Source organism: Eptatretus burgeri, chromosome 6 (genome assembly GCF_056783735.1).
Source record: "Eptatretus burgeri isolate ZD-2024b chromosome 6, Ebu_testis_v1, whole genome shotgun sequence".
In the NCBI taxonomy this organism is placed as follows: Eukaryota; Metazoa; Chordata; class Myxini; order Myxiniformes; family Myxinidae; genus Eptatretus; species Eptatretus burgeri.
The window spans coordinates 110,622,890-110,636,880 of NC_140966.1; the positions used below are offsets into that span (position 1 = coordinate 110,622,890).

Below are 13,991 nucleotides of genomic sequence, written 5' to 3' on the forward strand. Positions count from 1 at the left end.
CTCTCTCTCTAAATCTCTTCCTCTAAATCTCTCCCTCTAAATCTCTCTCTCTAAATCTCTTCCTCTAAATCTCTTCCTCTAAATCTCTTCCTCTAAATCTCTTCCTCTAAATCTCTTCCTCTAAATCTCTCCCTCTAAATCTCTCCCTCTAAATCTCTCCCTCTAAATCTCTCCCTCTAAATCTCTCCCTCTAAATCTCTCCCTCTAAATCTCTCCATCTAAATCTCCTCCTCTGAATCTCTCCCTCTGAATCTCTTCTTCTAAATCTCTTCCTCTAAATCTCTCCCTCTAAATCTCTCCCTCTAAATTTCTTCCTCTAAATCTCTTCCTCTAAAATCTAAATCTCTCCCTCTAAATCTTTCCATCTAAATCTCTGCCTCTAAATCTCTGCCTCTAAATCTCTCCCTCTAAATCTCTTCCTCTAAATCTCTTCCTCTCTCTCTCTCTCTCTCTCTCTCTCTCTCTCTCTCTCTCTCTCTCTCTCTCTCTCTCTCTCTCTCTCTCTCTCTCTCTCTCTCTCTCTATATATATATATATATATATATATATATATATATATATATATATATATATATATACATATATACATACATACATACATACATACATACATACATACATACATACAAACATATATCTCTTCCTCTAACACCATCTCAAAATCCGCCTCTCTCTTTCTAAATCCCTCTTTTAAAATCGCTCTCTCCCTCTCTCTCTAAATCTCTCCCTCTCTCTTTGAGTCCTTCACTCGAAATATTTTGTGATAGGTTTCGGAAATTGAATCATATTGTGTTAACGAGCAATTTTCTAGCAGCGACCGGATACAGAGCAGTCGAGTATCTCTCTCTCTCTCTCTCTCTCTCTCTCTCTCTCTCTCTCTCTCTCTCTCTCTCTCTCTCTCTCTCTCTCTCTCTCTCTCTCTCTCTCTCTCTCCCTCTCCCTCTCCCTCTCCCTCTCCCTCTCCCTCTCCCTCTCCCTCTCCCTCTCCCTCTCCCTCTCCCTCTCCCTCTCCCTCTCCCTCTCCCTCTCCCTCTCCCTCTCCCTCTCCCTCTCCCTCTCCCTCTCCCTCCCTCTCCCTCTCCCTCTCCCTCTCCCTCTCCCTCTCCCTCTCCCTCTCCCTCTCCCTCTCCTCTCCTTCTCTCTTTCTCTTTCTCTTTCTCTTTCTCTTTCTCTTTCTCTTTTTCTTTCTCTTTCTCTTTCTCTTTCTCTTTCTCTTTCTCTTTCTCTTTCTCTTTCTCTTTCTCTTTCTCTTTCTCTTTCTCTTTCTCTTTCTCTCTCTCCTTTGAGTCTTGTTCACTGTGTCTATTTTAAATAAGGGACTGCATGGGATCACTGAGTGTACGTGTGTACGCATATGTGTGCGGTTTAAATAAGATTGTGTTACTCAGGTGTGTAAGCAACCACAGGCTGACCTCGTGCGACAGCATCTGATGGATTTCCTGATGCAGATGGAAACGCCTGGAGAGACTCTCACAATGGATAATTCATTGTGACAGTTGATCAATAGTATTTTTTTCAGTGTGATTGGCTTGATGCACCACCATGGAATGCCACGTGAATGGCTTTGTTAATGATATTGTTTGTTTTTGTAGGGTACGGCATCAGTATGCTCCTTTGTTTTTGGTGTAATTTAACTGTTTAATGAAATGAATGAAGCATTACACTGAATTAACTCGGTCTCATTAACTTATGCAGAGACAAGTCCTGTTTATTCAGAGAAATAAAAATCATAAATATCGTGCCTTGACCTTCAACCATCCTCCACTAGTCACAAGCTGTTCATTTCTCTGCTACTTGAGCCATGGCTAATGTAAGGCCGAAAAGAGTAAATTCGATATAATCATCCATACACAGGGGAGCAGAGCGGTAAAACTCAAAAGTCGTGTTGTTTAAGGTTGTTGGATATTAATGATTGCATGGGCACCAACAACTCGTATCACCCTGTCAACATGCTCCTGAACTTGTTTATTGGCTGTAAAAGTGATAACATCACAAACTATATCAAATTTACACGTTTGTTCACTATCAGCGAGATTGAAGTTTTGTTTTCTCATCCAACTTGTAGTTTATTTAGGAATCATTTTGGATATATGCTGCCAAATCGTTTCGAGGAAATAAATCCATAACACGATTATTACATTAAAGGGCATTTTCGTCTTTTGAAGGCAACAGACAAGTATTGTGATGGTACTATTGCCTAATATTCATCTACCTTTCTGTGCTGACAGGATGCTCTGGAGGTATGCACACTCCTCTCTAAGCTGTCTCGCGTGGGTTTGAATCCCGACAAGACTATAAACTGTCATCCCGGTGTTTCACAGGCAGGGTGATTCATCAATGTGTGCGGCGTCCCTCGGATGGACGTTAAATTGGAGTCCCATCTGCCAACATTTGTTGGTGGCCGTTAAAGATGCCACGGTGTCCTTCTATTCGTGAAGAGTAGCTGAGTTATTGCTGGCACCATGAACAAATTACTGAAGATTTCTGTCCTAACCTCTTGTTTTCCTATCTAACTTACAGGGGGCACTGCTGTGCACTCAGCCATAATGCAATTAGCAGCCAGAGGCTGCATACGTAATTAAATTGCCCTTGAGCAAAACCTTTCCCCGCACAGAATCTTGTGTTAAGGCACTGCTTTCCTATTTCCATGCTGAATGACACCACATTTACTAACGTATGAGTTTGTTGTTACAGCCTGATAAGAAGTAGTGGGCAGCCAGCCCATGACAGCAAGCATTGGGAAGGAGGGGTATCGCTTGAACATGACCAGATGAGAAGAGACGACAGTCGATTGTAACAAATGTCTTCTTTTTCTTCTTTAACGGCCACTATTAAACCACCTTTTCTTGTCGGGTCAGTCGGGGGAAGCTTGGCCTGAGTCTTCACGAACCGGCTGGCCAGGTCTGACATTTGACTGGTTCGGGCAGTAATTTGGCTATGGTGCCAGCAATAGCTCACCTCCTATTCGTGAGGGGCACCGTGGGATCTTTAACGTCCACCAACGAATGTTGGCAGACGGGACTCCCGTTTAACGCCCATCCATGGGACGGCACACACATTGATGAATCATCATGCGTGTGAAACACTGGGCTGGCAGTTTATAGCTGGATCGGGAATCGAACCCAGGCAAGACAGCTTAGAGGTGAGTGTGCATAGTTCTTGGTCATCTTGGCAGCCCAGTTGATTATAACAAATGTATTTTGTATAGTTATTTTATAAAAGGATAATAAACAAATCGTTAATGTTAAATCGACAACAAAAGAGAAACTCCTCTTGGCCATGAATTCTGGACAAGAGCAGACATTTGCGTGACTTTAAAATTATACAAAATGTATGTGTCAAAACGTGGGTCATTGGAAAGTCATCCAAAGAACAGAAACCTACCTTAATGAGAAGAGCTATCAAGCCTGGTGTTGGCTCAGTTGTTAGGGTGGCGGCTTGGGATCCTCGGGTCCTGAGTTAAAGCCCCCTCTGCCGCTGAATTAATACACCAGGGGGTTGACTCAGCCTGTCATCCTTCTGAGGTCGGCGAAATGAGTACAAGTTCCAGTGTGTGTACTGTTAGAGGGGCACTGCATCAGCGACACAGTCGCGCTTCAAGAAATGATTGCTACCCCGGCAGCTAAGCTGCCATACGACCACCACCAGAAGAGCTATCGATTGGCTGAAAACCAGCCAGGGTGGGCACCTTATTTGGTGGTTCCAGGATGCCTACGGGATCCACTACCCCAATATTTGAGGCAAAAAGGAAATGCATCATTTGTAACAAAGACTGGTATGGAGGGAAAAAACCAACAGGGAATGTTTCAACAGAAATCATGCAAAACTCTATGATTCACCTTCCACAATTTAGGAGGAATGTTAACATATTTCTCTGCTCTCTGTCCTTCTCTCTCATTGTGATGCCCCCATATAATACTGCCCTTCGGCCTTGTGAAGAATTGACTCTTATAAATAAATTGAAAAGGAAAAACCTTGAAGAGAGAGGACGTATTGCTCCGGCTGGTCGGCCAAGATCATGACATGAAAGCAAATTATATTTGCTACCCCATACCATGCACGAACACTTTCAAAGCAAACCAGAATCCCTTTGGTAAGCAGCATCAAGGCATCCATGAAGACTCATTCGCTCACCTATCAGTTGCTTTCAAAACAAAACTTCAGCTTTACTTTAGAACCAGAATTTTGATTATTAGTCAGAATAATGGGTCTGGTTTTATCTCTGCCTCTGATGGACTTCTTGGGGATTCTCTTGAGAAACTGAGGCAGTTAAAACAGGACTGGCATGTTGATGAAAAACTGTAGTCTGCATCGAAAAGCTTAAATACTTAGAGGAAGCGGTGTAAGGAGAGACGAGTTGAGCCGTCAACCAAGATATATTTTGCTGCTGTTGAGACGATTGCACCAAATTCCCTCTTAAATTTGCTAGCACTCTTTTAAAAGATTTAGCAGAACTGTTGGTGAGAACAGAAGCTGATACCTACCTGTCAATCCAGGATATTACAGCTTCAATGAGGCTTATTCGCTGCCAATCACACTTCCTTTCATTCGAAACCTGAGTGGGGCAGGACACAACCAGTTACCCGTAATCCACTCGGGGAAACGGTTGGCTGGCCACAATCAAAAAGACCAACGTGTCTGCGTGGGAGCAATTTGCGGAGGATGAACAATCTTTTAAGTTACAAACCAGCCAAGAGAACTTTCTGTAAAGATGAACAAAAACAAGCTTGATGAGGTCATCGTGTCTTATCTAGGTTAACTGAGGATTTGCGACCACAAATTGTGCATTCATTTGGCATCTATGAGGAGCAGCCCGAGCTGCAACAATAAACAAGAGTGATCATGTGTGGAAACCCAGGATCCCAAAAATTGTGGAATATGAATGACCTCTCGAGAATGGCAAGCTAGCTCCCGTGTCTTCGAAGGAAGTAATGTGGCAAGAGGAGATGAAAAGGGCAATATCGTGTCGTTGCATCAAAGGATGCAACAGAAACGGTTCCTGTGCAAAGGCAAATGCCACCTGTTTCGTTGCGTGTCACTGCCAAGGATCTGTACAGCTCTGTACCTGCGCTAAATATGGTGTGGCATTGGCAGATGCTATCAAGACAGCGATGATAGATGATTTGTGGACGTTGCAGAAATTGTACATTAACGTTTCCCTTTATAAGTGGCAAGGCCGAATGGTATCAATCTCCTGCCTTGATCACAGGACTCCTCCACTTCCCTCTGTCCTCAGCCAACTCTCTCCACTCTCTAACCACCCCCACCTTATTCATATCTCTCCTCACACAATTTTCCCATCTCATCCATGGTTTATCTCTTTTTCTCCTCCTTGCTCCCTCAACCTGTCCGCTCGCTCTCTACCATTTTCTCTCTTCCCCCATCCACACCACGTGACCAGCCCACTTTTGCCAGCTTTTTTACCAATGTCCTCGTCATGCTCATCTGTACAGCAATCTCCTCCCTCAGTTCATTCATCCTCTTTCTACCCACTATCTTCACTCTTGCAATCCTGAGCCAGTTGTTCTTCCAGACCTGCAACATCTGTTGTCTCTGTCAGTCCCAAAAGCTCCAGATCGCAAAGGTAGGTTGGCATTACGCAAGACACAATAACTTTTACTTTTGATTTCTTTGATATTGTTATGGTTGCCTGATTCGAATCCAGCAGGTCGCATCAAAGCGAACACAGCAGATGACTGCTTTGAGACCTCCCCAGTGGGATTTGCTTATGACCACATTACCATGCAAATTTGAAGTCACAAAGCAGCCCAGTGCTGTGCAGACAGGCATCACATGACTGGATCTAATCTTAGACTGAGCAACCTAAGTCAAGTGATTATAGTTCTTATAATAAGCTTTGTGGACCGTGACCAAAGGAGGCGCAATCACAATAATCAACTGCAGAGTTCATAGAGCACGGTACCCCGTGCAGTGTTAAAGTATATACTTCATTTTTAACGAAATGATGTGATTAATACAGTTTTATATAGAACTTGGCAGTTAAAAACAAAATGTTGCTGTTTGGGCACGTTTTATCACCTTTCCCTTCCCCACCGCTCACACCACCTTCCCTTCCCTTCACTCTGCCTTCCTTTTCCTTCCCCTCATGCTGCCTTCCCATCCCTTTGCACGGCCTTCCCTACCCCTCCCCTCACCCAAACCCGCTCCCCTCACCCTTACCAATTACACTAGGCCTGTGATGCAAAAGTCCAACGACACCGTGCCTGCGATGCACCAATCCAACGACACAATGCCTGCGATGCACCAATCCATCTACACCCAGCCTGCGATGCACCAATCCAACGACACTGTGCCTGCGATGCACCAGTCCAACGACACCATGCCTGCGATGCACCAATCCATCTACACCCAGCCTGCGACGCACCAATCCAATGACACGAAGCCTGTGATGCACCAATCCAACAACACCATGTCTGCGATGCACCAATCCATCTACACCCAGCCTGCGATGCACCAATCCAACGACACTGTGCCTGCGATGCACCAGTCCAACGACACCATGCCTGCGATGCACCAATCCATCTACACCCAGCCTGTGGCGCACCAATCCATCTACACCATGCCTGCATGCACCAATCCAACAACACTAGGCCTGCAATGCACCAGTCCAACGACACCATTCCTGTGATGCACCAATCCAACTACACCATGCCTGAGAAGCAACAATCCAACAACACCATGCCTGTGGCGCACCAATCCAACGACACTAGGCCTGTGATGCGCCAGTTCAACGACACCATGCCTGCGATGCACCAATCCAACGACACCCAGCCTGTGATGCAACAATCCATCTACACCATGGCTGCGATGCACCAATCCAACGACACTAAGCCTGTAATGCACCAGTCCAACGACACCATGCCTGCGATGAACCAATCCAACGACACTAGGCCTGCGATGCACCAGTTCAACGACACCATGCCTGCAATGCACCAATCCATCTACACCCAGCCTGCGGCGCACCAATCCAACGACACTAGGCCTGCGATGCACCAGTCCAATGACACAATGCCTGCGATGCACCAATCCAACTACACCATGCCTGCGATGCACCAATCCAACGACACAATACCTGCGATGCACCAATCCAACTACACCATGCCTGCGTTGCACCAATCCAACGACACAATGCCTGCGATGCACCAATCCAACTACACCATACCTGCGTTGCACCAATCCAACTACACCATGCCTGCGATGCACCAATGCAACTACACCATGCCTTGAATGCACCAATCCATCTACACCTTGCCTGCGATGCACCAATCCAATGACATAATGCCTGCAATGCACCAATCCAATACACCATGCCTGCAATGCACCAATCCAACTACACCCAGCCTGCGATGCAACAATCCAACGACACAATGCCTGCGATGCCCAAATCCAACTACACCATACCTGCGTTGCACCAATCCAACTACACCATGCCTGCGATTCACCAATCCAACTACACCATGTCTGCGGCACGCCAATCCAATGACACAATGCCTGCGATGCACCAGTCCAACTACACCATGTCTGCGATTCACCAATCCAACTACACCATGTCTGCGGCACGCCAATCCAATGACACAATGCCTGCGATGCACCAGTCCAATGACACCGTGCCTGCGATGCACCAATCAATCTAACCATGCCTGCGATGCACCAATCCAACTACACCATGCCTGTGATGCACCAATCCAACTACACCCAGCCTGTGGCGCACCAATCCAACGGCACTAGGCCTGCGATGCACCAGTCCAATGACACCGTGCCTGCGATGCAGCAATCCAACTACACCATGCCTGCGGCGCACCAATCCATCGGCACTAGGCCTGCGATGCACCAATCCAACTACACCATGCCTGCGATGCACCAATCCATCTACACCATACCTGCGTTGCACCAATCCAACTACACCATGCCTGCGATGCACCAATCCAACTACACCATACCTGCATTGCACCAATCCAACTACACCATACCTGCGTTGCACCAATCCAACTACACCATGCCTGTGATGCACCAATGCAATTACACCATGCCTTCGATGCACCAATCCATCTACACCTTGCCTGCGATGCACCAATCCAATGACACAATGCCTGCAATGCACCAATCCAATACACCATGCCTGCGATGCCCCAATCCAACGACACCATGCCTGCGATGCACCAATCCAACGATACAATGCCTGCGATGCACCAATCCAACTAGACCATGCTTGCGTTGCACCAATTCAACTACACCATACCTGCGTTGCACCAATCCAACTACACCATACCTGCGTTGCACCAATCCAACTACACCATACCTGCGTTGCACCAATCCAACTACACCATGCCTGCGATGCACCAATGCAACTACACCTTGCCTGCGATGCACCAATCCAATGACACCTATGCCTGCAATGCACCAATCCAATACACCATGCCTGCGATGCACCAATCCAACTACACCCAGCCTGCAATGCACCAATCCAACGACACAATGCCCGCGATGCACCAATCCAACTACACCATACCTGCGTTGCACCAATCCAACTACACCATACCTGCGTTGCACCAATCCAACTACACTATGCCTGCGATGCACCAATGCAACTACACCATGCCTTCGATGCACCAATCCAATGACACAATGCCTGCGATGCACCAGTCCAATGACACCGTGCCTGCGATGCACCAATCCAACTACACCATGCCTGTGATGCACCAATCCAACTAGACCATGCCTGCGATGCACCAATCCAACTACACCATGCCTGCGATGCACCAATCCAACTACACCATGCCTGCGATGCACCAATCCAACTACACCATGCCTGTGATGCACCAATCCAACTACACCCAGCCTGCGGCGCACCAATCCAACGGCACTAAGCCTGCGATGCACCAGTCCAATGACACCGTGCCTGCGATGCACCAATCCAACTACACCATGCCTGCGATGCACCAATCCAACTCCACCATGCCTGTGATGCACCAATCCAACTACACCCAGCCTGCGGCACACCAATCCAATGGCACTAGGCCTGCGATGCACAAATCCAACTACACCATGCCTGCGATGCACCAATCCATCTACACCATGCCTGCGGTGCACCAATCCAACGACACAATGCCTGTGATGTACCAATCCAACTACACCATGCCTGCGGCGCGCCAATCCAATGATACAATGCCTGCGATGCACCAGTCCAATGACACCGTGCCTGCGATGCACCAGTCCAACGATACCGTGCCTGCGATGCACCAGTCCAACGACACCGTGCCTGCGATGCACCAATCCAACGACACTAGGCATGCGATGCACCAATCCACCGACACCCTGCCTGCGGCGCACCAATCCAACGACACTAGGCCTGCGAGCACCAAGCCAACGACACCGTGCCTGCGATGCACCAATCCATCTCCACCATGCCTGCGATGCACCAATCCAACGACACTAGGCCTGCGATGCACCAATCCAACGACACAATGCCTGCGATGCACCAATCCAACTACACCTGCCTGCGATGCACCAATCCATCTACACCATGCCTGCGATGCACCAATCCAACGACACTAGGCCTGCGATGCACCAATCCAACGACACAATGCCTGCGATGCACCAATCCAACTACACCGTGCCTGTGATGCACCAATCCAACTACACCATGCCTCTGAAGCAACAATCCAATGACACCATGCCTGTGAAGCACCAATCCAACTACACTTTGCCTGTTAAGCACCAATTCAGCTCCACGATGTCTGCAAAGCACTAATCCATCGACACCATGCCTGTGAATCACCAATCAAACTACATCATGCCTGCAAAACACTAGTCCAACTTCACCATGCCTATGAAGCACCAAGCCAACCACACTGCTTGCAAAACACTAATCCAACTAAACCATGCCTATGAAGCACTAATCCAACTACACCATGCCTGTGAAGCACCGATCCAACTCCACCATGCCTGTGAATCACCAATCCAACGACACCATGCATGTGAAGCACCGATCCAACTCCACCATGCCTGTGAAGCACCAATCCAACTACACCCTGCCTGCGATGCACCAATCCAACTACACAATGCCTGTGAACCAGCAATCCAACTGCACGATGCCTGCGAAGCACCAATCCCATTACACTCTGCCTGCAAAGCACCAATCCAGGTACCCCATGCCTGTGAAGCAGCAATCCAATCGCTTATATTGGGGTTGGGAATGAAACCCAGATTGGCAAAGGCAAGATGGACATTAAGCCTCTGGTCGTCGTCGTCGTCGTTGTCATCATCGTCGTCATCATCACAAGAACAATAGGATTCCAAGCAATGCATTGCTTTTGCTTGGAAGCCGAATTCCCATAATAATCACAATAATAATATGACCTCACTTCCAAGGAACTTCAACACATGAGGAGGCCATTCAGTCCATCAAGCCTGCACTGTGGTTGTTTGCCCTTTTAAAAATGTTAAGCATGAAGCAAGGAAGCAACATGGACCATTTTTACCACCGCCATCGAAGGTGGAACGAGGTTTATGTTTTCACGATATCTCAAAAGGTTGTGGACGGATTCGGATGAAACTTGGTGGACACTTTGGGTGTGTGATCACAACGAATTGATTCGATTTTGGTGAAGATCCGAATCCAAATCTGGATATGAGAATTATTTAATTTCTTGAAGTGATTCTTCACCATTGAGAGATGGGGCAAAAAACGATATCGTACTGTTTGCCCAGCTTAATATATAAAATATGTATTTGGGCCCGATATGTTCTTGTGGATCAGGTGTAATGTGTCGGAGGTTTGTGCTCGACCGAGTGCCCTTCCAGTTTGGTATGATTCAGACGGTGTTGGAACCACCACTCTCCCAGATTCAGCAGACACTCCAACCATTACACCACAGAGTGGTTAAACAAGCTCAAATGAGCAAAGATCCTCGTCTTAATGACATCATAAAAACGAATATGACGTCATTGTGATGTATCAGGTTTGCGATAAATTATCTGTGCTAATGCCCGGCTTGATTCCCGCAAACAAAATTCAAACAGCTTGCCGAGTTTCGGAGATAATGGTATAGGCGATTTCCATTAGTGGAGATATTATGACGTCAACTTTTTTTCTAGGAATAATTTCCAAAATCGGAGATGGTTACTGTCTGCGCGAGGTATTTTTACATACATATGCCAAGTTTCAGGAAGTTCCGATGAAAACTGTAGGCTGTGAAACAAAAAAGTTCACAAGAAGAAGATGAAGAACAACAATGTGAGTAAGACTAAGAGATCCTCCACAAGGATCTAAAAAAAATTAGAAGGCACTGCTGGGATTTGAACCCAGGATCTCCTGTTTACTAGACAGGCGCTTTAACCAACTAAGCCACGGTGCCAGGTACACTGTTATTGCTCAAAATCCATCTTGCAAGAGATGAACACCTTCATGATGCGGAAGCGTGGTTGATTGTTTTGGAGCACTCAGGAACAGTTTTAAGCTCACCTTGAACGTTATTCCAGGGAGTTTTGGGATGGCGCATCATCTGTCCATCCATCCACAAACACTTGAAACTTCTCCGAAACTACACCCACTAGTCCAGTCAAATTAGTATCTTCACCCACCACTAATTGCAAAAGAATCATTTCCACTGCAGTGCATTTCAGTAAGACCCCCTAATCACCATACTAAAAGTCCTAAAAATGCCTAGCATGGGAAAGTAGTGTAATTTGCATAATATGAAAATTAGCTTCCACCATAAGAGAAAATTCATATTTTCGCTGTAACTTTACATCTAAATACCCAATTGAAGCAAATCAAGTGTCCAAACCCATGTTTTCAAGGTCAATGAACATGATGGGGACATTTGCAAATTAATATTTTGAATATAATTTGCATATTATGCAAATTAGTTTCAGGAATTAGAGAAATTTCTAATTTTCACTCTTATTTTCCACATAAGGAACAAGTATCCAAACCCATATTATGAATTTAACTTGCATAAAATATGTATGTTAGCTTTTAGCAATTAGAGAAAATCAAAAATGTCAGATCACTTTGCATCTATGTGCCTGATACAAACAATAAAGTCATATAATAGCAAGTATGAAAAATTAACTAAAGCAGCAACAAGCAATACCTGAAATACTTAAAGTGGTGACACCCAATCAAGATGATAAGATACATTTAACGCAGGTTTTCACTGCTAATCGGTAATGTGGTTAGTGTTCTTAATGAATTTTCAGGTAACATATCAATCAGTATCACTGACGTCATCTATCTCCACCCGAGATGAATTAGCGCAACTTACACCTTTACACACCCCACACATCCATGTACAGTCAATGGGAATACGCTTGCAGGTGCATCTACTGGTGCTGCACCCGGTCTTGCAGTTACACCTGAATATCTTGGTCAACTTCTCTGGTGCAGCGGGGAGATGTGTCTGCATCATACCTGACCATGCTGGCCTCTTCGGACGAAGGACAAATGCCACTTCCCACAGAAGATCGATGTGATACGTTGAATCGTGCACTTCCATTGCCTGCAGTTCTTTGGATGTCAATGGATTACGTCCTGTGTGCTGAGATTTGAAAGTTTTGATGTTGATCCTTCCCACTTTTATGATGTCATCCATTGTCACTGATACTTTAGGTGCAGGTTTACTAAGCAGCTTTCCTGGTGTGAAAGTGGAAATAATCCCCATTCCATGGAATGCTCCAAAGCCATCAAGAGTTCTTATATCGTGATTGTCACCAACATGCTGAATGAAGTCTCCAGATCCAGGCTCAGGCAACTCTGCCCTTTGTGTAAGAGTGGCACTTTTCTTGAACTTTCGCACTTCAGAATAGGAACAACTGAAGCCGCGTTTATAAAGAGTATCTACGATGAACCGTGATGAAAACTGATGATGCATTTCAGTTGCTAGTCCAAATTGCAATGGGGCTAGAATGACTCTTGGCCTTGTTGCTTGCATTATAGCTTGGCCAAATGATGCTACCTTCAGATCAGTGTTTTTGCCAACGAACAAACCTTGCAACATCAGTTGTGACTGTGGAATGAACTGCACAGCTGCTTCTGTTGATGACATCTGTTCTCTGGTTGGATATACATCATTAGAAGAGTCAACTGCCTTTATGTCACTCTTGATAAGCTTGGCAACTGTGTTTATCATTCTTATTTTCTCAATATTGGGGTCCTCTTTCTGCTGTTCCTTGTAAAAATCATGGAGAATATTTGCTGCTGTTCGTCTAAAAGTTACAACATTTGGCTTCCCATTCAGCTCGGTTATTATGATATTGTCACCAAAATGTTCCATGAGTTCACTCTTCATATGTATAAAGCCATAAGCTGAAACCTCTGAACCCAAAATACCTGTCTCCATTTTCTCAATCAAGTCTGTTATTGTAATCTGTTCATCATCCTTTTCCTCCAGGTACTTTGCAACCAACAGGAATGCTTCATATCTTTCTGCTTCTTTGGGTCTGCCAAGCCTTTGTTTCTTTGCAACACTACCTAGTCCAGAGGAATGTTGTTGTGGAACCTGCTTCCCAGTCCTGAAGTTGACATTACAGCTTTGATGGTAAACTGCATCGGCTGCGATTAGGTCATGAGCATATGCAATTCTGCCTGAAACTAACGTAGACCATTCATCTTTCCTTTGTGCACATGAATGTAAGACAATATTTTACAATGATGTGGTTCTTACAGGATAGACATCCATGCCATCATGCTTTTTCTCATTGTAAGTAGCTGGTTCACCGCAAAACAAACAGTGCTTGTCCAAACTGAACGTTGGCATTTCTGAACGAAGGATACATGCACGGTGAGGGCTGATCTTGTTCAGTTACTTTTTCCTGTGCCTTTGCAATCGTCTTTGGATGAGTGAAAACCCGTTGGCATTATGTGTGTACTCGCTGACGTTTATGAGTTGTTATACTACTTCCTTGTTGCTCACTGGTCCTGTTGATACTCTCGCTCCCCTTTTCTCGTAGGATTGCAGTATCCTGAC

At 45.7% G+C, this 13,991-nt stretch overlaps 1 protein-coding gene and 1 non-coding gene across 6 annotated transcripts in view; one reads left to right on the top strand and one right to left on the bottom strand.

The window, feature by feature from the left end:
- Positions 1 to 1,739, top strand: part of C6H1orf146 (chromosome 6 C1orf146 homolog) — a 44,156-nt gene extending 42,417 nt beyond the window's left edge. For 4 of the 5 annotated variants that reach the window (XM_085886760.1, XM_085886763.1, XM_085886761.1 and 1 more), the window contains one exon: positions 1,389 to 1,739. In XM_085886760.1, coding sequence (XP_085742886.1) covers positions 1,389 to 1,493 — 105 coding nt within the window. In that variant the 3' untranslated portion in view covers positions 1,494 to 1,739. The remainder of the gene's footprint in view (positions 1 to 1,388) is intronic. The other variant, XM_085886765.1, reaches the window with a different exon arrangement.
- Positions 1,740 to 11,304: 9,565 nt separating this feature from the next.
- TRNAT-AGU (transfer RNA threonine (anticodon AGU)) lies at positions 11,305 to 11,378 on the bottom strand. Its single transcript has one exon. It is a non-coding gene; the product is annotated as a tRNA-Thr (tRNA).
- Positions 11,379 to 13,991: the final 2,613 nt, after the last annotated feature.